Genomic DNA, 27,552 nt, shown 5'->3' with positions numbered 1-27,552 from the left:
TCCAATAGCATGTGGTAGCAGTTGAAAGTTGATTGGGTGTAAGCAGGTAAATGCGGGTTAAGGCCATGAAGATAGACACTGGAGGTGGATAACACCAGCATATTCAAGAGGGAACTGGATAGATTTTGGTGAGAGAAGCATTTGAGCAGAGTTGGGCAGAGAATATACTATAGGATTTGTGGACAGATGGACCACAGTGGCCTTATTTGGTCCTGTACATTTGTATGCTCCTATGAATGCAAGAAAGAAAGACTTCATTTATATAGCGTCTTTCGCAACCTCAGGCGGCCCCAAAGCGCTTTACAGCCAATGAAGTACTTTTGAAGTGTTGTCACTGTTATAATGTAAGAATCAATTTGCGCACAGCAAGCTCCCAAAAACTGCAATATGATAATGACCAGATACTTTTTTTTTAGTGATGTTGAATAAGGGATAAATATTGGCCAGGACACCAGGGATAACTCCCCTGCTTTTCTTCAAAAGGATCTTTTACATCCACCTGAGAGCAGACGGGGGCCTCGGTATAACATCTCATCCTAAATACAGCATCTCTGACATTGCAGCACTCCCTCAGTACTGCACTGGAGTGTCAGCCTAGATTTTTGTGCTCCAGGCTCTGGAGTGGGACTTAAATGCATAACCTTCTGACTCTGAGGCGAGCGTGCTGCCCACTGAGCCATGGCTGACTTCATTATTAGAAAGCTATACGTTTCCATTGAACACAGATTTTGAGGTTCAACACAACCAGGGTGAGGGAACCCTCATCAGATTTTCACTGCATTCAAAATACCTGAACTCACTCCAGCAGAGTCCAGGTTCCTTTCTTAAATGGTTCTGCTTGAAACTGTTTACTTGCCCAACTACCTAAGTATTAAACACTTGCCAACTGGAATTTATCCAAACTTTAATGATTGCCTCTTGTCGCACTCGTACAGAATGAGTGTGAAGTAACCTATTTAATCCAGATCAGTGAAGTTTAAAAAAAATTCTACAATGACCTAAAAAAAGACTGAACTGGCTGGGGCGCTTTTCTCTAGAAAAGAGAAGGCAGAAGGGTGCATTAGCAGAGGTCTTTAAAATGATGAAGTCTGATGGGGTAGACCTAAAGAAGATGTTTCCACTTGTGGGGAATCCAGAACTAGGGGTCTTAAAAATAAGATGGTCCCTAATACATCCTGATATGCCTATCAATTAGTCCAATAAAAGGCGACGAGTTAAGAACGTAACTGAAGGTTTTTATTGGCTAAATAACAGAGCCCACCCTCGTGGGTGATCCGATCCAACAGGGAGGAATACTAGCCAGTCAGCTACCTTTATACCTGGGCAGGTAATGGGCGGAGTCGGAGGTGGTCAGCCCAGGTATAACAGTGCGACAAGAGGCGACCTCGTGTAGTGATGTGACAGTGAGAACAATATACAGTGATAACTATAACAGTGGTTTACCACATTCACCCCTTGTTTAGATTAGAGTCCGGCGGGGTGAAGTGTATTACCAGCTCTGGTATGTCAGTCTGTCCGGAGGCTTCGTTAGCCTCTCCGATCGTCGCAGCGGCGGTGTTACATTATCTGGTGTTAAAGCTGGTGTCTGCGTAGTCGGCAAAGGCTCGTGGGGTTCCGGCATGCCGTCTACCTCGGCTGGACTCGGGGGGTTGGGAGGGGGGGGTGAGGGTGCGAGGTCTCGTAAGGAGACAGTGTCCTCCCGTCCGTCTGGGTAAGCCACATAGGCGTACTGGGGGTTGGCGTGCAGGAGGTTCACCTTCTCGACCAGGGGGTCCGTTTTATGGGCCCTCACGTGCTTTCGCAGCAAGACGGGTCCCGGAGAGGTCAGCCAGGTTGGTAGGGTGGTTCCCGTAGTCGACTTCCTGGGGAAGACAAACATTCGGGCATGGGGGGTGGTGTTAATGGCAGTGCAAAGTAGTGACCGGATGGAGTGCAGCGCAATCGGGAGGACCTCTTGCCAGCGGGAGGTTGGGAGGCCCTTAGACTTTAAGGCTAAGAGGGTGGCCTTCCATACCGTCGCGTTCTCTCTTTCCACCTGGCCGTTCCCTCGGGGGTTGTAGCTGGTGGTCCTGCTTGCTGCAATACCCCTCTCCAATAGGAACTGACGGAGTTCCTCGCTCATGAAGGAGGCGCCCCGGTCACTATGTATATAGTTCGGGAACCCGAACAAGGCGAAGAGTTTGTTCAGGCATTTAATGACCGTGTTACTGGTCATGTCTGGGCAGGGGAAGGCAAAGGGGAAACGGGAGTACTCATCAACGATGTTGAGGAAGTACACATTACGGTCGGATGACGGTAGGGGCCCCTTGAAGTCGATGCTCAGACGCTCGAAGGGGCGGGTGGCCTTGATCAGGCTTGCTCTGTCCGGCTTATAGAAGTGCGGTTTGCACTCAGCACAGATCTGGCAGTTCCTGGTCATGGTCCTGACCTCCTCGATGGAGTATGGCAGGTTGCGGGCCTTAATGAAATGGTAGAGTCTGGTGACTCCGGGGTGGCAGAGGTCATTGTGGAGGGTCTGAAGTCTATCACTTTGCGCGCTGGCGCATGTAATGCGTGAAAGAGCATCAGGGGGGTCGTTCAGTTTACCGGGCCGGTACAAGATCTCATAATCATAGGTGGAAAGCTCGATTCTCCACCTCAAGATTTTGTCGTTCTTGATCTTGCCCCTCAGCTTGTTATTAAACATGAAGGCAACCGAGCGTTGGTCGGTGAGGAGGGTAAATCGTTTGCCTGCCAAGTAGTGCCTCCAGCGCCGTACTGCCTCCACAATTGCCTGGGCTTCCTTCTCGACCGACGAGTGTCGGGTCTCGGGGCCCTGTAGGGTCCTTGAGAAGAAGGCTACCGGCCTACCCTCCTGGTTAAGGGTAGCGGCTAGGGCGAAGTCGGATGCATCGCTCTCCACTTGGAAGGGGATTGACTCATCCACTGCGTGCATTGTGGCCTTGGCTATGTCTCCCTTAATGAGGGAGAAGGCCGCGCACGCCTCTTCCGTGAGGGGGAAGGATGTGGTTTTCAGGAGGGGTCTGGCTTTGTCCGCATAATTGGGTACCCATTGGGCATAGTAGGCGAAAAGCCCCAGGGTTCTCCTAAGTGCTTTTGGACAGTGGGGGAGGGGTAGCTCCATGAGGGGGCGCATTCTTTCGGGGTCGGGGCCGATGACTCCGTTCTCTACTACACAGCCAAGGATGGCAAGGCGCGCTGTGTTAAACACGCATTTCTCCTTATTGTAGGTGAGGTTCAGCCGTTGGGCCGTACGGAGGAATTTCTCCAGATTCACGTCATGGTCCTGCCGGTTGCGGCCGCAGATGGTGACGTTATCGAGATAGGGGAAAGTGGCCTGTAGTCCGTTCTGGTCAACCATCCGGTCCATCTCCCGTTGGAAAACCGAGACCCCGTTGGTGACACCAAAGGGGACCCTAAGGAATTGGTAGAGGCGGCCATTCGCCTCGAAGGCGGTGTACTGGCTGTCCTCCGGGCTGATGGGGAGTTGGTGGTAGGCCGACTTGAGGTCGATGGTCGAGAATACGCGGTATTGTGCAATCTCATTGACCATGTCCGATATGCGGGGGAGGGGGTATGCGTCCAGCTGGGTGTATCTGTTTATGGTCTGGCTGTAGTCGATAACCAGGCGATTTTTGTCGCCGGTCTTGACTACCACCACCTGGGCACGCCAGGGGCTGCTGCTCCCCTCAATAATGCCCTCTTTCAGGAGTCGCTGCACCTCAGAGCTAATGAAGGCTCTGTCCCCAGCGCTGTACCGCCTGCTCTTAGTAGCGACAGGTTTGCAGTCGGGGGTGAGGTTAGCGAACAGGGAAGGTGGCGGTACCTTGAGGGTGGATAGGCTGCAGGTGTTACGCGGTGGGCGCTTTAACTTTCGCTGGTTGTCGACTGTGAGTGGGGGGAGGGGTCCACCGTATGCTAGGGTTACACTTTGGAGGTGGGATTGGAAGTCCAGCCCTGGTATGACGGCAGCGCACAGCTGGGGGAGTACGAGGAGTTTAAAATTTTTATACTCTGTCCCTTTAACCGACAATGTCACGACACAGTAGCCGCTGATGTCTGTGGCGTGCGACCTCGATGCCATCGAGATGCGGCTGCGCGTTGGCAGGACGGGGAGGGAGTAGTGGCTCACCGTGTCTGGGTGGATGAAGCTCTCCGTGCTTCCGCTGTCGAACAGGCAGGTCGTGGCGTGGCCGTTGACTTTGATGTCCATCATTGAGCTGGCCAGGTGGTGCGGGCGGGCTTGATCCAGGGTCACGGAAGCTAGGGTGTAGATGAGCGCGTCGTTGTCATGACAAGATGGCGGCGAAGATGGCGGCCCCCGTAGTTCACATGAGGCTCTGTTTAAATCGTTTGCCCCGCACAAAGATGGCCGCCCCTGCTGTTCCCATGAGGCTCTGCAGGCTTCGGCTGCCCCGCACAAAGATGGCCGCCCCTGGTTTTCCCATGAGGCTCTGCAGGCTTCGGCTGCCCCGCACAAAGATGGCCGCCCCTGGTTTTCCCATGAGGCTCTGCAGGCTTCGGCTGCCCCGCACAAAGATGGCCGCCCCCAGGGTTCGCATGAGGCACTGCTGGCTTCTGAGGATTTGCTTCTGCAGGCCTTGGAGAAGTGGCCTTTCTTGAGGCAGGTTTTGCAGGTCGAGTTTTTGGCTGGGCAGCGCGACCTCGGATGCTTCTCCTGGCCGCAAAAGAAGCAGCCAGCGGCCCGATCGGGGTTGCCTGATGTCGGGGCCGGTACCGGGGCTAGCGGGCCAGGTCGGATCCGTGATGCAGACGCTGAGGTAGGTCCCGGGGGCAGCGCTGTGAAGGGTGGTGGGGTGGGGGTCGGGCCCGAGTCCCAGGGTCGCGAATAGTACCTGGCAAACGCTTCCTGGTCTTGCTGGGTGGCCTCTAGGGTGAGGGCGAGGGCTTCGGCCTTGTCCAGGTCTATGTCCTTAGCTTCAAGCAGTCTTTGCCGTGTGTAGTCGGAACGTAGGCCTCTCACCAAGGCGTCGCGGACATTGTCTTCCATGTTCGCAGTAGCCGTCACCGCTTTAAAGTCACAGTTCCTGCCGAGTTGTCTCAGCGCTCGTGAAAATTCAGCTATCGATTCTCCTGGCTGTTGCTGGCGAGATCTTAAGAGATGCCTAGTGTACATGTAGTTTACCGGGCTCCGGTACTGCTGTTTCAGTAGGTTGATGGCGTCGTCGTACGTAGTCATGTCCTGGATGAGTGTATATACTCTCGGGCTCGCTTGGGCTTTCAGGACTCTTAGTTTGGATCTCTGAGGGACGACGGCTTCCTCCAGGTACGATTCGAAGCAGTCCAGCCAGTGTTTGAAGTCGTTGGCTGAGTTTGGTGCCTGTGGGTTTAGATCCAGGTATGGTGGTTTCAAGGCTTGCAGCCAAGCCGGCTGGTGTGGCCCGTTGTCTGGAGGCTGCTGTTGCTGTGCTGCTGGGTGAGCTCCTTGCTGTTGCTGTTCATTATCAGACATCTTTAAAATTTAGCCAATAAAATTGATATGCCTATCAATTAGTCCAATAAAAGGCGACGAGTTAAGAACGTAACTGAAGGTTTTTATTGGCTAAATAACAGAGCCCACCCTCGTGGGTGATCCGATCCAACAGGGAGGAATACTAGCCAGTCAACTACCTTTATACCTGGGCAGGTAATGGGCGGAGTCGGAGGTGGTCAGCCCAGGTATAACAGTGCGACAAGAGGCGACCTCGTGTAGTGATGTGACAGTGAGAACAGTGAGAACAATATACAGTGATAACTATAACAGTGGTTTACCACACATCCAATAAGGAATTCAGGATGTGGAACTCGCTGCCGCATGGAGTAGTTGAGACGAATTGCATAGATGCATTTAAGGGGAAGCTAGATAAGTACATGAGGGAGAAAGGAATAGAAGGATATGTTGATAGTTAGATGAAGTAAGGTGGGAGGAGGCTCGTGTGGAGCATTAACACCGGCACAGACCAGTTGGGTCAAATGGCCTGATTCTGTGCTGTAGATGCTGTGTAAATGTTTGTTTATAGTTTTATGTACCACTGCAACATATTTTACTCTCATGTTAATAAGTTCATAATTTAATAGCACTGGTCAGGGAATTAAACCAGTTCTAATGATGGGTCTGCATCAGAAACATTAACCTGTCTTCTCACATTGCAGACGCTGTCAGACCGGCTGTGTATTTCCATCATTTGCAGTGTCCCTTTTTATGCGCGATTATCGCAAATGATACTAAAAGAATAGCATACTGTATTTTTATTTTAATCTTCATCCTGCAGACTTGATCCACTCCAACAAAGGAGAAACGAAAAGATTTCTAATTTTCCTCAGAAAAATCCATATCGCACCCAACATCTTCAGATATTAATATTGAGAAGGGAGACCTAGGAGTTGAAAAATCAAAGGAAGCACTGATAACATGATGAATTTTCTTCAAATCTCATTTCTTTTGTCATCGATTTTTATCTTTCTGTTCTGTTCTGACAGGAAAAATATAATTGCGCTCTGAAGCGAAACACCATTAAAATAGTGACACCAGACTGGGTGGAGGACAGTGTCGCAGAAAAATCGAAAAAAGATGAGTCCACGTATCATCCGCGCCTTATTATTCCGGAGGAAGAGGAGGAGGAGGATGAAGAGGAAGAGCTGGCTGAAAATGAAGACGAGGCTGAGCTGGACGACAGCATGGACGACAAGCGCTCGGCCAAGAGCAGTCCCGTATCGTCGCGGGGAGGCTCGCCGCTGAGTGTGCCGGGGTTCTCGCCGAAGAGGGAGAGTAAGTTGGAGAAAACAACGGGCGAAATAATGTTCGACGACTCCTCGGACTCTTCCCCCGAGAAGCATGAACGGAACTTGAACTGGACTCCGGCAGAAATCCCGCCGTCGGCTGCCGCGAAGCGTCGGCTTGCCCACGGGAAGGACTCTGCTCTGATTAACCTGTGCGCCAACGTCCCGCCGGTCCCCGGCACCGTCTCCACCCCCGAGGTGAGGAGCAGCTTGCTGACCCCGGGGCAAGGGGCGCAGGGCCCCGAGAGGCCAGAGATGGTCGCTGCCTGGAGCCCTGCAGTCAGAACGCTGCGGAACATAACTAATAATGCTGATATTCAGCAGATCTCCAGACCATCAAATGTAGCACAAGTAAGTGATTCATTGTGTTTTCTTCAAATTGTGGAAGTGGCTAAAATGGAACAAAAGAGGTTCATCTGGAGCACTGGTTTTTAAAGCCACAACTGCAGGGCAGGTGGAATGAGGAATCATAGAATGTCACAGCACAGAAGTGGGCCATTCCAACCCATCAAGTCTCCTTTGATGTTTCCCACCACACGAGCCATCTAGTCTAACCCCACTCCCCATAACCTTTGCTATTCCTCTTTTTTAAAACAATAACCAAAGAGTTCTGACGAATGATTTGATTTAATTTAATTTAAATTAATTAAAGGGTAAGTCATGGCAGGACAGCTCGGCCCCGTGACATGCTCCTCCTGCGCTATGTGGGAAATCAGGGACACTTCCTGTGTCCCTGACGACCATGTGTGCGGGAAGTGTATCCAGCTGCAGCTACTGACAGACCGCATTGCGGCGCTGGAGCTGCGAATGGATACATTGAGGACATCGTGGATAACATGTTTAGGGAGTTGGTCACACCGCAGGTAAAGGCTGCACAGGCAGGAAGGGAATGGGTGACCACCAGGCAGAGTAGTAGGCGCAGGCAGGTAGTGCGGGTGTCCCCTGTGGCCACCCCCCTCTCAAACCGATATACCACTTTGGATATTGTTGAGGGAGATGGCTTATCGGGGGAAGGCAGCAGCAGCCAACTTCCTGGCACCATGGGTGGTTCTGCTGCACAGGACGGGAGGAAAAAGAGTAGGAGAGCTATAATGATAGGGGATTCTATTGTAAGGGGAATAGATAGGCGTTTCTGCGGCCGCAAACGAGACTCCAGGATGGTATGTTGCCTCCCTGGTGTAAGGGTCAAGGATGTCTCGGGGCAGCTGCAGGGCATCCTGGAGGGAGAGGGTGAACAGCCAGTTGTCTTGGTGCATATAGGTACCAACGATATAGGTAAAAAATGGGATGAGGTCCTAAAAGCTGAATATAGGGAGCTCGGAGGTAAATTTAAAAAATAGGACCTCAAAGGTAGTAATCACAGGATTGCTACCAGTGCCACGTGCTAGTCAGAGTAGAAATAGAAGGATATTTCAGATGAATACGTGGTTAGAGGAATGGTGCAAGGGGGAGGGATTCAAATTCCTGGGACGGTGGGACCAGTACAAACTGGATGGTTTGCACCTGGACGGGACCGGGACCGATGTCTTAGAGGGAGTGTTTGCTAGTGCTGTTGGGGAGGGTTTAAACTAAAATGGCAGGAGGTTGGGAACCTGTGCAGGGAGACAGAGGAAAGGGAAGCAAGGATAGAAACAAAAGTCAGGAAGAAGAAAAGCAAAAGTGGAAGTCAGAGAAATCGAGGGTGTAAATCAAACATGGCTACAGTAAATATTACTTCTAAAAGGACTAAGCGTGTTTATAAAAAAAAAAAAAAAAAAAACAAGCCTGAAGGCTTTGTGTCTTAATGCGAGGAGCATTCGTAATAAGGTGGATGAATTAGCTGCGCAAATAGATGTAAACAGATATGATGTAATTGGAATTACGGAGACATGGCTCCAGGGTGAACATGGTTGGGAATTCAACATCCAGGGGTATTCAATATTCAGGAAGGACAGGCAAAAAGGAAAAGGAGGTGGGGTAGCATTGCTGGTTAAAGAGGAGATTAACACAATAGTAAGGAAGGATATTAGCTCTGATGATGTGGAATCTGTATGGGTAGAGCTGAGAAATACCATGGGGCAAAAGACGTTAGTGGGAGTTGTATACAGACCCCCAAACAGTAATGCTGAGGTTGGGGATGGCATTAAACGGGAAATTAGAGATGCGTGCAATAAGGGCACAGCAGTTATCATGGGTGACTTTAATCTACATATAGATTGGGCTAACCAAATTAGTAACAATACTGTGGAGGAGGAATTCCTAGAGTGTATATGGGATGGTTTCCTGGGCCAATATGTCGAGGAACCAAATAGAGATCAGGCCATCTTAGACTGGGTATTATGTAATGAGAGGATTAATTAGCAATCTTGTTGTACGAGGCCCCTTGGGTCGGAGCGATCAGAATATGATAGAATTCTTCATTAAAATGGAGTGTAAAGTAGTTGACTCAGAGACCAGAGTCCTGAATTTAAATAAAGGAAACTACGATGGTATGAGGCGCAAGTTGGCTAGGATGGATTGGGGAATGTTACTTAAAGGGTTGAAGGTGGATAGGCAATGGCAAACATTTAAAGATCACATGGATGAACTACAGAATTTGTTCATCCCTGTTTGGCATAAAAATAAAACAAAAAAGGTGACTCAACCGTGGCTAACGAGGGAAATTAGGGATAGCATAAGATCCAAGGAGAGGACATATAAATTGGCCAGAAAAAGCAGCAAACCTGAGGATTGGGAGCAGTTTAGGATTCGGCAAAGGAGGACAAATGGATTAATTAAGAGGGGGAAAATAGAATGAGAGTAAGCTTGCAGGGAACATAAAAACTGACTGTAAAAGCTTCTACAGATATGTGAAGAGAAAAAGATTGGTGAAGTCAAGCGTAGGTCCCTTGCAGTCAGAATCAGGAGAATTTATAATGGGGTACAAAGAAAAGGAAGACCAATTAAATACATACTTTGGTTCTGTCTTCACAAAGGAGGACACAAATAACCTTCCAGAGATGCCGGGGAACATAGGGTCTAATGAGAGGGAGGAATTGAATGAAATCAGTATTTGTAGGGAAATTGACGGCATTGAAGGCTGATAAATCCCCAGGGCCTGATAACCTACATCCTAGGGTACTTAAGGAAGTGGCCCTAGAAATAGTAGATGCATTGCTGGTCATCTTCCAAAATTCTATAGACTCTGGAATAGTTCCCATAGATTGGAGGGTAGCTAATGTAACCCCACTATTTAAAAAAGGTGGTAGAGAGAAAACGGGGAATTATAGACCGGTAAGCCTGACATTGTTAGTGGGGAAAATGCTAGAGTCCATTATAAAAGATGTAATAGCAGAGCACTTGGAAAACAGTGACAGGATCGGACAAAGTCAACATGGGTTTACAAAAGGTAAATCATGCTTGACTAATCTACTGGAATTTTTTGAGGATGTAACTGGTAGAATAGATAAGGGAGAACCAGTGGATGTGGTGTATTTGGACTTTCAGAAGGCTTTTGATAAGGTTCCGCAGAAGAGATTGGCGTGCAAAGTTAAAGCACATGGGATTGGGGGTAAGGTACTGACTTGGATAGAGAACTGGTTGGCAGACAGGAAGCAAAGAGTTGGAATAAACGGGTCTTTTTCCGAGTGTCAGGCACTGACTAGTGGGGTACCACAGGGATCGGTCCTAGGACCCCAGCTATTCACAATATATATTAATGATCTAGACGAGGGAACTAGATGTAAAATCTCCAAGTTTGCAGACGACACAAAGCTGGGTGTGCGTGTGTGCTGTGAGGAGGATGCCGAGAAACTCCAGTATGATTTGGACAGGTTGGGTGATTGGGCAGATGCATGGCAAATGCAGTATAATGTGGATAAATGCGAGGTTATCCATGGTGGCAAAAACAGGAAGACAGATTATTATCTGAACGGCAATAGATTGGTAGAAGGGGAAGTACAACGAGACCTGGGTGTCCTTTTGCACCAGTCGCTGAAGGTAAGCATGCGGGTGCAGCAGGCGGTTAAGAAGGCAAATGGTATGTTGGCCTTCAGAGCGAAAGGATTTGAGTACAGGAGCAAGGATGTCTTGCTGCAGTTGTACAGGGCCTTGGTGAGACCACACCTTGAGTATTGTGTGCAGTTTTGGTCGCCTTATCTGAGGAAGGATGTTCTTGCCATGGAGGGAGTGCAGTGAAGATTCACCAGACTGATACCTGGGATGGCAGGAATGACAAATGAAGAGAGATTGGGTCAATTCGGCTTATATTCGCTAGAGTTTAGAAGAATCAGAGGGGATCTCATTGAAACTTATAAAATTCTAACAGGACCAGACAGACTAGATGCAAGAAAGTTGTTCCCGATGGCGGGGGAGTCCAGAACCAGGGGTCACCGTCTAAGGATAAGGGGTGAGCCATTTAGGACTGAGATGAGGAGGAATTTCTTCACCCAGAGAGTGGCGAACCTGTGGAATTCTCGACCACAGAAGGCAGTTGAGGCCAACTTATTAAATATATTCAAGAAGGAGTTGGATATATTTCTTAAGGCTAAAGGGATCAAGGGGTATGGGGAGAAAGCAGGGACAGGGTACTGAATTTGGATGATCAGCCATGATCTCGTTAAATGGCGGAACAGGCCAGAGGGGCCGAATGGCCTACTCCTGCTCCTATCTTCTATATTTCTATGAAAGACAGCACCTCCCAAACCCATGACCTCTTCCAATTAGAAAGACAAGGGCAGGAGGCGCATGGGAACACCACCACCTCCAAGTCACACACCATCCTGACTTGGAAATATATCGCCGATCCTTCATCGTCGCTGGGTCAAAATCCTGGAACGCCCTCCCTAACAGCACTGTGGGAGTACCTTCATCACACAGACTGCAGCGGTTCAAGAAGGAGGCTCACCACCACCATCTCAAGGGCAATTAGGGATGGGCAATAAATGCTGGCGTTGCCAGCGACGCCCACATCCCATGAACGAATAAATTTTAAAATATATATTTTTTTTTTTAAGTTGCCCGACCTGATACGTTAACTCTTTCTCTCTCCACGGATGCTGCCTGACCTGCTAAATACTTCCAGCATTTTCTGTTTATATCTAAAAGAGTTTACGACCTCTGCTTGATCAACAGTTTGTGGCAGAAAATTGTGCATTCTCGCTGTCCTCTGCTGAAGATTTTGTTTTTCTAACCTCCCCTTTAATTTTCTCTGGGATTATCTTAAATTTGCGTTCCTTCTCGTTACCATCCCACCAACCAGTGGAAATAACCTACCACGCTATTTACCGCATCATAACCCTTCATAGTCTCGGAAGATCTCGGATCAGGTCACCCCTTTGCTGTAGTGGAAAAAGCCCATGTTTCTCAAGTGTGTCTTAATAATTGTAACCCATCAACCCTGGTAACATCCTCGTCAGTTAAACTGCATCTTTTTCATTGCTTTTATACCCTTCGTGTTGTCCGCAGTCTAGTTAAAGGCAAGTGCAAGACTGAAATCGGGAGCACCTTTTCACGCAGTGATTAAAGCTGGAAAGGTCTGGTGGGGGGAGGGGGGGAAAATAGTCCTTTGAAATTGTTTAGGAGGCAGTTGGGTGCTGTGATTGTGGTGGGGGGATCTATAGATCTCTATGGAAGGAGTAGTTGAATGGGCGGAATGGCCTTTCGTCTGTATTTATCCATATGGTCTTTGTCAAACAGTGTCTGGTTAATTGGAACTGTGTGGTTAAAATGAACGCTCTTTCTGATTGGAGTAAATACAGGAAACTCTCTTTTAACCAGCACCTAAATATCCAGAAATCTCTCTTAACCGGCAAAATTCAGGAGTAGGTTCAAGTAAGTTTTGCTATATATTAGTGGCCGTGTAACCGGGGTTCCTGGATCTGTGGCCATGTAACCGGGGTTCCTGCACCTGTGGCCATGCAACAGGGACTCCTGCACAAGTGCTGTGTAACCGGGACCCCTGCACAAGTGCTGTGTAACCGGGGCTCCTGCAGCTGTGGCCGTGTACGGGGCTCTCGTACCTTAGTAAGTATACCTCTCTGTAATCCGGACTTTTTGATCAACCGGCACCGCGGTCCTGTCGGTGCCGGATAAAAAAGAGTTTCCTGTAGGTCCTTAGCTCGATGATAATGAGCCGGATCTTGCTGGGAAAATAACGACACACGGCGTTATTAATGTACAAATTGGCCAGCAAGTTCAGGGGATTAAGTGATATGCTGCGAGTTGCGAATCTCCAGAACTTGCTGGTCGATTTACGCTGCTCCACCATTTGCTTCGCACCAACAGCGTCTCGCCCTTAGTCTCCCCGTTATTTTTAAGAACTTTCTGGATTTGCACATTAATTGCCCATTAAACTCACCACGGAACGTTAAGTCTGGTAATTAAGAGCGCAAGTACCTTTTTAACTGACTGGATGAGCAGAATTTTCTTCCAAGTAAATATTGGGAAGACTGAAACCATTGTCTTCGGTCCACAACCTCCGTTCCCTAGCCACCGACTCCATCCTTTTCCCTGGCCATTGTCTGAGGCTGAACCAGATTCTTCGCAACCTTGGTGTCGTATTTGACCCTGAAATGAGCTTCCGACCAGATATCTGCTCCATCACCAAGACTGCCTACTTCCACCTCTGTACCATCGCCCGACTCCGCCCCTGCCTCAGCTCATCTGCTCATCCATTGATTTGCTACCTCTAGACTTGACTATTCCAATGCTCTCCTGGCCGGCCTCTCATCTTCCACCCTCCATAAACTTGAGCTCAACCAAAATTCTGCTGCCCGTGTCCTAACTCGCACCAAGTCCCCTTCACCCATCACCTCTGTGCTCACTGACCTACAGTGTCTCCCGATCCACCAACGCCTCGATTTTTGAAATTCTCATCCACACTTTCAAACCCATCCATGGCCTCGCCCCTCCTACAATCCTCCAAGTCTGTGCTCTTTGCGCATCCCAGATTTTAATCGCTCTACCATTGGCGGCTGTGCCTTCCGTTGCCTAAGCCTTAAGCTCTGCAATTCCCTCCCTAAAACTCTCCGCCTTGCTACCTCTCACTCCTCCTTTAGGACGCTCTTTAAATCCTTCCTCTTTGACCAAGCTTTTGGCCATCAGTTCTAATATCTTATGTGGCTTAATGTCAAATTTTGTTTGTTAGCACTCCTGTGAAGCACCTTGGGACCTTTACTACTTTAAAGGTGCGATATAAATGCAAGTTGTTGTTGTTTAACATAAGAAATAGGAGCAGGAGTCGGCCATTTGGCCCCTCGAGCCTGCTCCGCCATTCAATAAGATCATGGCTGATCTTCTACCTCAACTCCACTTTCCTGCACTATCCACATATCCTTTGATTCCCTTAATAGCCAAAAATCCATCGATCTCTGTCTTGAATATACTCAATGACTGAGCCTCCACAGCCCTCTGGGTTGAAGAATTCTAAAGATTCACCACCCTCTGAGTGAAGAAATTTCTCCTCATTTCAGGCCTAAATGGCCGACCCTTTATTCTGAGACTGTGACCCCTGGTTCTAGACTCGCCAGCCAGGGGAAACATCCTCCCTGCATCTACCCTGTCAAGCCCTGTAAGAATTTTGTATGTTTAAATGAGATCACCTCTCATTCTTTTAAACTCTAGAGAATATAGACCTAGTCTACTCAATCGCTTCTCCATAGGACAATTCCCCCCCCCCCCCCCCCCAATCCCAGGGGAGCAGACCAGCGTTTCTGCGGGTGCAGACGTGACTCCAGGATGGTATGTTGCCTCCCTGGTGCCAGGGTCAAGGATGTTACTAAGCGGCTGCAGGACACTCTGAGGGGGGAGGGTGAACAGCCAGAGGTCGTTGTCCATATCGGTACCAATGACATAGGCAGAAAGAGGGATGAGGTCCTGCAGGCAGAGTTTAGGGAGCTAGGAGAGAGATTAAAAAGCAGGACCTCAAAGGTAGTAATCTCTGGATTACTCCCGGTGCCACGTGCTAGTGAGTACAGGAATAGGAGGATAGAACAGATGAATGCTTGGCTGGAGAGATGGTGCACGAGGTGGGAGGGCTTTAGATTTCTGAGTCATTCAGACCATTTCTGGGGAAGATGGGACCTGTACAAGCCAGGCGGACTACACCACAACAGAGCCAGGACCAATATTCTCTCGGGGAGGTTTTTTAGTGCTGTTGGGGAGGGTTTAAACTAGCTTGGCAGGGAGATGAGCACCAGCATATAGGAGTAGAAAAGAGGAATAAGGTGCATAAAAGAGTTAGTGTGTTGGATAGTACTAGAGGCGGAAGTAGTACCCTATTAGATAGGAGCAGACGAAGAAAGACTACGACAAATTCAAAAATGGGTTTAGAATGCATGTACGTAAATGCACAAAGTGTGATGAATAAGGTTGATGAGCTACAAGCACAATTAGCCGTGTGGCAATAATGGAAGCGTGGCTTAAAAAGGGCGAGACTGGGCACTTAATATTCAAGGGTACAGGGTGTTCGGAAAAGATGGGGAAGGAAAAAAAGGAGGTGGGGTGGCAGCGCTGATTAAGGAAGACATTGTGTTGGAAAGGGAGGATGTTCTTGAGGGAACAAGGACAGAATCCATTTGGTTAAAGTTGAGGAGCAAAATGAGTATGATCACACTATTGGGGGTATTCTATAGGCCTTCAAATAGAGAGGGAGGTAGAGGAGCAAATCTGCAGGGAAATCACAGAGATATGCAAGAGCTATAGGGTAGTGATTTTGGGGGACTTTAATTACCCAAATATCGATTGAGATAATGCTAGGGTAAAGGGAAAGGAATTTCTGAAATGTGTTCGGGAGAACTTCCTTGACCAATATGTTCTTGGCCCAACTAGGAAGGAGGCATTACTGGATCTGGTGCTGGGGAATGAGGTGGGCCAGGTCGACCAAGTGTCTGTGGGAGAACACTTGGGTACGAGTGATCATCGTATCATAAGATTTAGATTGGCAATGGAGAGGAGCAAAGAACAATCTAGAGTGGAACTTCTGAACTGGAATAGGGCTAACTTCAATGGGATGCAAAAGGATCTAGCCAGGGTAAAATGGAACCAAAGACTGACAGGATAAACTGTAACGGAACAATGGGTGATCTTCCTGCGATGCATGTCAGGTGAATTCTTCAAGGGAGAACCAGACCAAATACAGTAAGTTTAGAGCGGAAATGAAGATGAAAATAAGATTGGCAAAGAGAGAATATGAGAGTAGAATGGCAGTTAACATAAAAGGAACCCAAAAATCTTCTACCAGCATGTAAACTATAAGCGGGTAGTAAGAGGCGGGATGGGGCCTATCAGCAACTAAGAAAGTGATATATGCTTAGAGGCGCAGGGCAAGTCTAGAATACTCGATGAATACTTTGTATCGGTGTTTACTAAGGAGGTGGATGCTGACAAAATATTGGCAGCAGTGGAAAAGGTAGAAACCATGGAAGGAGTGAAAATTGATAGACAGGATGTACTAGAAAGGCTGGGTATGCTTAGAGTGGATAAGTCGCCTTGTCCAGATGGCTTGCATCCCAGGTTGCTAAGGGAATTAGGGGAGGAGATAGTAGAAGGGCTTGCCATAGTTTTCCAATCTTCCCTAGACGCTGGGGAGGTGCCTGAGGATTGGAAAGTAGCAAATGTAACACCATTGTTCAAGAAAGGGTGTAAGGACAATCCTAGTAACTATAGGCCAGTCAGTTTAACATCAGTGGTGGGTAATGTTTTAGAAACAATAATCAAGGAAAAAATTAATGGGCACTTGGAGGTTTAAGCTAATTAAGGAGAGCCAACAAGGATTTGTAAAAGGCAGATCATGTTTGTCTAATCTAATTGAATTTTTGATGAAGTAACAGGGAGGATCGATGAAGGGAATGCAATGGATGTTGTCTACATGGATTTTAGGAAGGCGTTTGACAAAGTAACATAGAAGATAGGAGCAGGAGTAGGCGATTCGGCCCCTCGAGCCTCTTCCGCCATTTAATGAGATCATGGCTGATCATTCAAATTCAATACCCTGTCCCTGCTTTCTCCCCATATCCCTTGATCCCTTTAGCCTTAAGAAATATATATAACTCCTTCTTGAATATATTTAATAAATTGGCCTCAACTGCCTTCTCTGGTAGAGAATTCCACAGATTCACCACTCTCTGGGTGAAGAAATTCCTCCTCATCTCAGTCCTAAATGGCTTACCCCTTATCCTTAGACGGTGACCGCTGGTTCTGGACTGCCCCGCCATCGGGAACATCCTTCCTGCATCTAGTCTGTCTAGTCCTGTTAGAATTTTATAAGTTTCAATGAGATCCCCTCTCATTCTTCTAAACTCCAGCGAATAAAAGCCCAAACGACCCAATCTCTCTTCATACGTCATTCCTGCCATCCCAGATATCAGTCTGGTGAATCTTCGCTGCACTCCGTCCATGGCAAGAACATCCTTCCTCAGATAAGGCGACCAAAACTGCACACAATACTCAAGGTGTGGTCTCACCAAGGCCCTGTACAACTGCAGCAAGACATCCTTGCTCCTGTACTCAAATCCTCTCGCTATGAAGGTCAACATACCATTTGCTTTCTTAACCAACTGCTGCACCTGTATGCTTATCTTCAGCGACTGGTGCACAAGGACACCCAGGTCTCGCTGCACTTCCTCTTTTCCCAATCTATTGCCGCTCAGATAATAATCTGTCTTCCTGTTTTTGCCACCAAAGTGGATAACCTCGCATTTATCCACATTATACTGCATCTGCCCAATCACCCAACCTGTCCAAATTATACTGGAGTTTCTCGGCATCCTCCTCGCAGCACACACGCCCACCCAGATTTGTGTTGTCTGCAAACTTGGAGATATTACATCTAGTTCCCTCGTCTAGATCATTAATATAATATTGTGAATAGCTGGGGTCCTAAGACCGATCCCTGTGGTACCCCACTCGTCACTGCCTGCCACTCAGAAAAAGACCCGTTTAGTCAAACTCTTTGCTTCCTGTCTGCCAACCAGTTCTCTATCCAAGTCAGTACCTTACCCCCAATCCCATGTGCTTTAACTTTGCACGCCAATCTCTTATGCGGGACCTTATCGAAAGCCTTCTGAAAGTCCAAATACACCACATCCACTGGTTCTCCCTTATCTATTCTACCAGTTACATCCTCAAAAAATTCCAGTAGATTAGTCAAGCACGATTTACCTTTTGTAAATCCATGTTGACTTTGTCCGATCCTGTCACTGTTTTCCAAGTGCTCTGCTATTACATCTTTTATAATGGACTCTAGCATTTTCCCCACTACCGATGTCAGGCTTACCAGTGTATAATTCCCTGTTTTCGCTCTACCACCTTTTTTAAATAGTGGGCTTATATTAGCTACCCTCCAATCCATGGGAACTATTCCAGAGTCTATAGAATTTTGGAAGATGACCAGCAATGCATCTACTATTTCTAGGGCCACTTCCTTAAGTACCCTAGGATGTAGATTATCAGGCCCTGGGGATTTATCAGCCTTCAATGTCGTCAATTTCCCTAACAACATTTCCCTACAAATACTGATTTCATTCAATTCCTCCCTCTCATCAGACCCTATGTTCCCCGACATCTCTGGAAGGTTATTTGTGTCCTCCTTTGTGAAGACTGAACCAAAGTATGTATTTAATTGGTCAGCCATTTCTTTGTTCCCCACCCATTATAAATTCCCCTGATTTTGACTGCAAGGGACCTACACTTGACTTCACCAATCTTTTTCTCTTCACATATCTATAGAAGCTTTTACAGTCAGTTTTTATGTTCCCTGCAAGCTTACTCTCATATATTCTATTTTCCCCCTCTTAATTAATCCCTTTGTCCTCCTTTGCTGAATCCTAAACTGCTCCCAATCCTCAGGTTTGCTGTTTTTTTCTGGCCAATTTTTATGTCCCTTCCTTGGATATTATGCTATCCCTAATTTCCCTTGTTAGTCGCGGTTGAGTCACCTTTTTTGTTTTATTTTTATGCCAAACGGATGAACAAATTCTGTAGTTCATCCATGCAATCTTTAAATGTTTGCCATTGCCTATCTACCGTCAACCCTTTAACTAACGTTCCCCAATCCACCCTAGCCAACTCGCGCCTCATACCATCGTAACTTCCTTTATTTAAATTCAGGACCCTAGCCTCTGAGTCAACTGCTTCACTCTCCATTTTAATGAAGAATTCTATCATATTATGATCGCTCCTCCTCAAGGGGCCTCGCACAACAAGATTGCTAATTAATCCTTTCTCATTACACAATACCCAGTCTAAGATGGCCTGATCTCTAGTTGGTTCCTCGACATATTGGTCCAGGAAACCATCCCGTATACACTCTCGGAATTCCTCCTCCACAGTATTGTTACTAATTTGGTTAGCCCAATCTATATGTAGATTAAAGTCACCCATGATAACTGCTGTTTTGGCTTAAGGACAGAAAAGAGCAAGTACCACATAGAAGGCTGGTTAACAAAATTGAGGCTCATGGAATAGGTGGGTCAGTGGCAGCTTGGATAAGGAATTGGCTTAAGGACAGATAACAGCAAGTTGTGGTAAATGGCTGTTTTTCAGACTGGAGGATGGTAGACAGTGGTGTTCTCCAAGGGACAGTGCTGGAGCCACTGCTTTTTTTTGATATAGAGAGATATATATATATATGGATAAAGTAGAATTTCTAAATTTGCCGATAACACTAAACTTGGGGGTGTGGTAAACAGTGATGATACCAATCGACTGCAACAGGACATAGAAAGGCTAGCAGAATGGGCAGACAAGTGGCAGATGGAATTTAATACAGAGAAGTGTGAAGTGATGTATTTTGGCAGAAGGAACAGGGAGAGGCAATATACACTTCATGGCACCGTTTTAAAGAGTGTGCAGGGACAGAGGGACCTGGGAGTTTATATGCATAGGTCCCTGAAGGTGGCAGGACATACTGAGAGAGTGGGTTAGCAAAGCATATGGGATCTTGGGTTTCATAAAATAGACATATTGAGTACAAAATTAGAGAAGTTATGCTGAATCTTTATAAAGCGCTGGTTAGGCCACAACTGGAGTATTGCGTCCAGTTCTGGTCACCACATTTTAGGAAGGATGTGAAGGCCCTTGTGAGGGTGCAGAGGAGATTTACCAGAATGGTTCTGGGTATGGGTGATCTTAGCTATAAGGACAGGTTGGAGAAGCTGGATTTGTTTTCATTAGAGCAAAGGAGGTTGAGGGGTGATTTGATAGAGGTGTACAAGATTATGACGGGTTTGGATAGGCTAGATGGGGAAAGGCTGTTCCTTATCCAAGCTGCCACTGACCCACCTATTCCATGAGCCTCGATTTTGTTAACCAGCCTTCTATGTGGTACTTGCTCTTTTCTGTCCTTAAGCCAAAACAGCAGTTATCATGGGTGACTTTAATCTACATATAGATTGGGCTAACCAAATTAGTAACAATACTGTGGAGGAGGACTTCCTAGAGTGTATACAGGATGGTTTCCTGGACCAATATGTCGAGGGACCAACTGGAGAAAAGTTGATGGTACAAGGACTAGGGGACACAGATTTAGGGTTTTCGCAAGAGTTACAGGTGGGATGTGAGGAAAAACCTTTTTACGCAGCGAGTGTTGATGACCTGGAACTCGCTGCCGATGGAAGTGGAGACACTCAATGTTTTCATTGCCGGATAGGCACTTGAGGGAAATAAACTTGCAGGGCTACGGGGATAGAGCGGGGGGAATGGGACTGACTGGATTGCTCTACAGAGAGCCAGCATAGACTCGATGGGCTGAATGGCGGCCTCCTGTGCCTCTATGACTCTATGAATCAGTCTGGTGAACCTTTGTTGCACTCCCTCTATGGCAAGTATATCCTTCCTTTGGTAAGGAGACCAAAACTGTACACAATACTCCAGGTGTGGTTTCACCAGGGCCCTATATAATTGCAGTAAGGCGTCTTTACTCTTATACTCAAATCCTCTTGTAATAAAGGCCAACATCCTCTTGTAATAAAGGCCAACATACCATTTGCTTTCCGAATTGCTTGCTGTACCTGCATGTTAACTTTGTGATTAGTGCACCAGGGCACCCAGGTCCCTCTGAACACGAACATTTCCCAATCTCTCACCATTTAAAAAGTACTCTGTTTTTCTATTTTTCCTACCAAAGTGGATAACTTCACATCCCCACATTATATTCCATTTGCCATGTTCTTGCCCACTCACTTAGCCTGTCTATATCCCCTTGAAGCCTCCTTGCTTCCTCCTCATAATTGTGCTGTCGCTCACATCTTCCTTTCCATATTCGTGCATCAGCTGATTTTAACCAAGCCCTTTCATGCTCTCTTCAGACTAATTTAACGTGAAGTTGCGTAAGATTTGTGTTCGTTTAGTGGCAAAACACTTAAAAAAATTAAAATTAAAAACAAACTAGTGGGAAATAAAAATGCCAATACTATATCAGCAAATTTTATGAGGAAAGGTTGGGCCAGAGAGTGTTATTGGATAAGATTTAACACTAAACCGCACCTGGTCAAGTACTGAAAGAAATCAGTATTTGTAGGGAAATGGTGTTAGGGAAATTGATGGGATTGAAGGCCGATAAATCCCCAGGGCCTGATAATCTACATCCTAGGGCACTTAAGGAAGTGGCCCCAGAAATAGTAGATGCATTGCTGGCCATCTTCCAAAATTCTATAGACTCTGGAACAGTTCCCATGGATTGGAGGGTAGCTAATGTTACCCCACTGTTCAAAAAAGGTGGTAGAGAGAAAACAGGGAATTATAGACCGGTAAGCCTGACATCGGTAGTGGGGAAAATGCTAGAGTCCTTGGGGAGGAGTGACCTGTACCAAGGGGACGGTCTACACCTGAACTGTGAGGGAGCCGATGTCCTCGGGGTAATATTTTCTAGGGCGGTTCGGGAGGATTTAAACTAATTTGGCAGGGGGATGGGAACCTAGGTAGTGGAAAAGAGGGAAGTCATATGAAGTCAGAAATAGATGGTAGAAAGGTGAGAAGCAATAAGCAAAGGAGAGAAACACAAAGGGCCAAACTAATTCATAATGAGAGTGTGAAAAAAGCAAGCCTGAAGGCTTTGTATCTTAATGCTAGAAGCATTAGGAACAAGGTGGATGAATTAGTTGTGGAAATAGAGGTAAACAAGTATGATTTGATTGGGATTACAGAAACGTGGCTGCAGGGTGGGCAAGGCTGGGAACTTAACATCCAGGGATATACAATATTTAGGAAGGATCGGCAAAAAGGTAGGGGAGGTGGGGTAGCATTGCTGGTAAAGGAGGGGATTAATGCAATGGAAAGGAAGGATATTAACTCGGATGAAACGGAATCTGTATGGGTAGAAATGAGAAATAGCAAGGGGAGGAAAACGTTAGTGGGTGTGATATATAGGCCTCCAAATAGTAATATGGAGGTGAGGGAAGGCATAAAAAGGGAAATTAGAGAAGCGTGCGATAAGAGCACAGCTGTCATCATGGGTGACTTTAATTTACATATTGATTGGACTACCCAAACTAGTAAAAATTCTGAGGAGGAGGAATTCCTGGAATGTTTTCGGGACGGTTATCTGGACCAATATGTCGAGGAGCCGACTCGAGATCAGGCCATTTTAGACTGGGTATTGTGCAATGAGAAGGGACTTATCAGCAATCTTCTTGTACGAGGCCCCTTGGGTCAGAGCGATCATAATATGATCGAGCTCTCAGTCGAGATGGAGAGTGAGGAAATTGAATCAGAGACTAAGGTCCAGAACTTAAATAAAGGGAATTACGAGGGTATGAGACGGGAATTGGGTAAGATTGATTGGGTGGTGTTTCTGGGGGGATTGACAGTGGATAGACAATGGCAAGCATTCAAAGATAGAATGGAAGAATTCCAGAACATGTTTATACCGGTTTGGCACAAAAATAAACCTAAAAAGGTGACTCAACCGTGGATAACGAGGGAAATTAGGGACAGCATAAAATCAAAAAAAAGGGCATATCAACTGGCAAAAAAAAGCACCAGACCGGAAGATTGGGGGCAGTACAAGATACAGCAAAAGAGGACAAAGGGATTAATCAGGAAGGGGAAAATAGAATACGAAAGTAAACTTGCAGCAAACATAAAGACAGACTGCAAAAGCTTTTATCGGTATATCAGGAGGAAAAGACTGGTAAAATCCCAAGTCGGTCCCTTGCAGTCCGATTCGGGAGAATATATAATGGAGAATAAGGAAATGGCAGACCAATTAAACTCATACTTTGGTTCTGTATTCACAAAGGAGGACACAAATAACCTCCCAGGAATATCGGCAAACATAGGGACTAATGAGAGGGAGGAGCTGACAGAAATTAGTATCTCTAGGGATATGGTACTGGGTAAGTTGAGGGGACTGAAGGCCGACAAATCCCCGGGGCCTGATAAACTACATCCTAGGGTACTTAAGGAGGTGGCCCTGGAGATAGCAGATGCTCTAAGGATCATCTTCCGGAACTCCATTGACTCGGGAACAGTACCCGTGGATTGGAGGGTAGCTAATGTTACCCCAATATTTAAAAAGGGGGGTAGAGAGAAAGCAGGGAATTATAGACCAGTAAGCCTTACATCGGTTGTGGGCAGAATGCTAGAGTCCATTATTAAGGATAAAATAGCGGAGCACTTGACAAATGGGGAAAGGATCGGACAGAGTCAACATGGATTTACAAAGGGTAAATCGTGTTTGACTAATCTGCTGGAATTTTTTGAGGAAGTAACTGGTAAAATAGATGGGGGAGAGCCAGTGGATGTGGTGTACCTTGACTTCCAGAAAGCCTTCGATAAGGTTCCACACAAAAGATTATCATGCAAAATTAAGGCTCATGGGATTGGGGGCAAAGTATTAACGTGGATAGAGAACTGGCTGGCGGATAGAAAACAGAGAGTTGGAATAAACGGCTCGTTTTCGGAGTGGCAGGCAGTGACCAGCGGGGTGCCGCAAGGATCTGTCCTGGGACCCCAGCTGTTCACAATATATATAAATGATCTGGATCAGGGAATTGGATGCAATATTTCCAAATTCGCTGACGACACTAAACTAGGAGGAGGGGTGGGCTCTGATGAGGATGTCCGGAGGCTACAGTGCGATTTGGACAGGTTGGGGGAATGGGCGGATACGTGGCAGATGCACTATAATGTGGATAAATGCGAGGTTATCCACTTTGGGGGTAAAAACAGAAGGGTAGATTATTATCTAAATGGCAATAGATTGGGCGATGGGGAAGTGCAGAGGGACCTGGGTGTTCTTGTGCACCAGTCACTGAAGGAGAGCATGCAGGTGCAACAGGCGATTAAGAAGGCAAATGGTATGTTGGCCTTCATATCAAGGGGGTTCGAGTATAGGAATAGGGATACCTTACTACAGCTGTACAAGGTGCTGGTGAGATCGCATCTGGAGTATTGTGTACAGTTTTGGTCGCCCCATCTGCGGAAGGATGTTCTTGCCATGGAAAGAGTGCAACGGCGATTCACCAGGCTGATACCTGGAATGGCGGGAATGACCTACGAAGAGAGATTAAATAGTTTGGGCTTGTACTCACTGGAGTTTAGAAGATTGAGAGGGGATCTCATCGAAACATATAAAATTATGGCAGGCCTGGACAGGCTGAATTCAGAGAGAATGTTTCCAATGGCCGGGGAGCACAGAACCAGGGGCCACAGTCTAAAAATAGCGGGCAAATCATTTAAAACAGAGATGAGGAAGAATTTCTTCACTCAAAGAGTGGTGAGCCTGTGGAATTCCCTGCCACAGAGGGCTGCGAAGGCTAATTCAATAAATATTTTCAAGAGAGAATTGGATATATTTCTGAAGGCTAAGGGGATTAAGGGTTACGGAGAAAAGGCGGGGACGGGGTACTGAACTGGTAAGATCAGCTATGATCTCAGACGAAGATCAGCCATGATCTCATTGAATGGCGGAGCAGGCTCGAAGGGCCGAATGGCCTACTCCTGTTCCTATCTCTATGTTTCTATAAAAGATGTAATAGCAGAGCACTTGGAAAACAGTGACAGTATCAGACAAAGTCAACATGGATTTATAAAAGGTAAATCGAGCTTGACTAATCTACTGGAATTGTGTGAGGGTGTAACTGGTAGAATAGATATGGGAGAACCAGTGGATGTGGTGTATTTGGACTTTCAGAAGGCTTTCGATAAGGTCCCGCATAAGAGATTAGCGTGTAAAGTTAAAGCACATGGGATTGGGGGCAAGGTATTGACTTGGATAGAGAACTGGTTGGCAGACAGAAAGCAAAGAGTTTGACTAAACAGGTCTTTTTCCGAGTGGCAGGCAGTGACTAATGGGGTACGGCAGGGATCGGTCCTAGGACCCCAGCTATTCACAATATATATTAATGATCTCGACGAGGGAACTAGATGTAATATCTCCAAGTTTGCAGACGATACAAAGCTGGGTGGGCATGTGTGCTGTGAGGAGGATGCAGAGAAACTCCAGTATGATTTGGACAAGCTGGGTGATTGGGCAGAAGCATGGCAGATGCAATATAACTTGGATAAATGCGAGGCTATCCACTTTGGTTTCAAAAATAGGAAGGCAGATTATTATCTGAATGGCAATAGATTGGGAGATGGGGAAGTGCAACGAGACCTGGGTGTCCTTGTGCACCAGTCGCTGAAGGTAAGCATGCAGGTGCAGCAGGTGGTTAAGAAGGCAAATGGTATGTTGGCCTTCGTAGCGAGAGGGTTCGAATACAGGAACAAGGATGTCTTGCTGCAGTTGTACAGGGCCTTGGTGAGACCACATCTTGAGTATTGTGTGCAGTTTATGGTCGCCTTATGAGGAAGGATGTTCTTGCCATGGAGGGAGTGCAGCGAAGATTCACCAGGCTGATACCTGGGATGGCAGGAATGATGTATGAGGAGAGATTGGGTCGATTGGGCTTATACTCGCTGGAGTTTAGAAGAATGAGAGGGGATCTCATTGAAACTTATAAAATTCTAACAGGACTAGATGCAGGAAGGATGTTCCCGATGGCCGGGGAGTCCAGAACCAAGGGTCACAGTCTAAGGATAAGGGGTAAGCCATTTAGGACAGAGATGAGGAGGAATTTCTTCACCGAGAGTGGTGAACCTATGGAATTCTCTACCATAGAAGGCAGTGGAGGCCAATTCGTTAAATATATTCAAGAAGGAGTTAGATATATTTCTTAAGGCTTAAGGGATATGGGGAGAAAGCAGGGACAGGGTACTGATTTTGGATGATCAGCCATGATCTCATTGAATGGCGGAGCAGGCTCGAGGGGCCGAATGGCCTACTCCTGCTCCTATCTTCTATGTTTCTATAAGCAGTATCTCGAGGGTAACTAGTTGTAAAATGTGAACTATGCTGGATGAGTGAGTGAAACAGTGCCTCAAGAACGTGGGAACAAGAGTAGGCCATTCAATCCCCGACCCTGTTCTGCCAGTCAATCAGATAGTGGCTGATCTGTACCCAAAATCCAAGTCAGAAAGTTGTGGATTCAAGTCCCACTCTAGAGACTTGAGCACATAAATCAGGCTGGCACTCCAATGCAGGTCATTTATTTCACTGCTGTGTGGAAATTGGCTGCTGTGTTTCCTACATTATAACAGTGACTACACTTCAAAAGTACTTTATTGTCTGTAAAGCGCTTTGGAACATCCTGAGGCCACGACAGGCGCTATATAAATGCAAGTTCTTCTAAAAGCAGCTGAGTAGATTCAGAAGCAAACCTGCAAGAGTGAGTGTGTGCCCTGTAGGCCAGTGAATTCATTCCAGTGGGAATAAAGAAGCAGCAAAAGGCTTGTATTTATATGGCACCTTATCCAGTCTTTGAAAGCACTTCTTGGCACAATGAATTACTTGGAAGTGCAGTCTCTGTTACATCAGCAAATAGATGTGTGATGACAAGTCTCTGCTCTGAAAAGCATGCTGTAATTGTTCATGTAAAAACACGGGAGGGCTGCACAGGGTTCGATATGACAAAGTTCTTTCGCACAAGCGTTTATGATTTTGCTGCAATTCGTGCCGAGGTGGAGTCTCCCCTGTGGAGTCTGCAGTGTACTTTCTGTCATTGCACGGTATCTTGTTTTCAACAGATTCACAGCCTCCCCTGCCTGCCACTACCCCCTTCACCATATTGTCCAGCTGGTGAAGCCACCCATTCGTACTGCCAGGTGTTGCCACCAGCAGGGAGGCGAAACCAATGCCCTGCAGCAGTGCCTGCTCATTGCATTGTGGTGCTGTACATGGGCAGCTGCCCCTGCTGGTTTTAATGCACGCTGCCTCTGCTTCTGTTCAGTGCAGAAAGTGCATGTTTTAGTTTCTCTCGTGTCAGTGGATTGCTGACTTTGTCAGACATCTTGCCCGATGTTTCTGTGGGTGTATGCAGAGGTCTTACACTTATAGTAATAAAAGTTTTATTTTAAGCGGGCTCATAGAATCTTATAGCACAGCAGGAGGCCATTCGGCCCATCGTGCCTGTGCCAGTTCTTTGAAAGAGCTTTCCAATTAGTCCCACTCCCCTGCTCTTCCCCAAAGCCATGCAGATTTTCCCCCTTTGCCCTGCAAATGTTTCCCCTTAAAGTATTTATCCAATTCCCTTTTGAAAGTTTTTATTGAATCTGCCTCTGCCACCCTTTCAGGCAGATTCCAGATCATAACACCTCGCGGCATTAAAAAAAGTTCTCCTCATCTCGCCTCTGGTTCTTTTGCCAATTACCTTAAATCTGTGTCATCTGGTTGCCGACTCTTCTGCCACTGGAAATGGTTTCTCTTTTTCCCCTCTATCAAAACCCTTGAACACGATTAAATCTCCTTTTAACCTTCTCTGCTCCAAGGAGAAC

General features: G+C 46.8%; 1 protein-coding gene across 2 annotated transcripts in view; it reads left to right on the top strand.

The window, feature by feature from the left end:
* Positions 1-27,552, top strand: part of paxip1 (PAX interacting (with transcription-activation domain) protein 1) — a 145,103-nt gene that overhangs the window by 24,796 nt on the left and 92,755 nt on the right. For both annotated transcript variants that reach the window (XR_015078341.1, XM_085987518.1), the window contains exon 6: positions 6,481-7,131. Coding sequence is in view for 1 of the 2 variants with exons in the window: in XM_085987518.1 (XP_085843644.1) it covers positions 6,481-7,131 (651 nt within the window). In the remaining variant the exon portion in view is untranslated. The remainder of the gene's footprint in view (positions 1-6,480; positions 7,132-27,552) is intronic.

The sequence above is a fragment of the Somniosus microcephalus genome, chromosome 5 (genome assembly GCF_052327205.1).
Source record: "Somniosus microcephalus isolate GS21.2 chromosome 5, FLI_Smic_1.0, whole genome shotgun sequence".
NCBI classification, from domain to species: Eukaryota; Metazoa; Chordata; class Chondrichthyes; order Squaliformes; family Somniosidae; genus Somniosus; species Somniosus microcephalus.
This window is presented reverse-complemented; position numbering and strand designations above follow the sequence as displayed.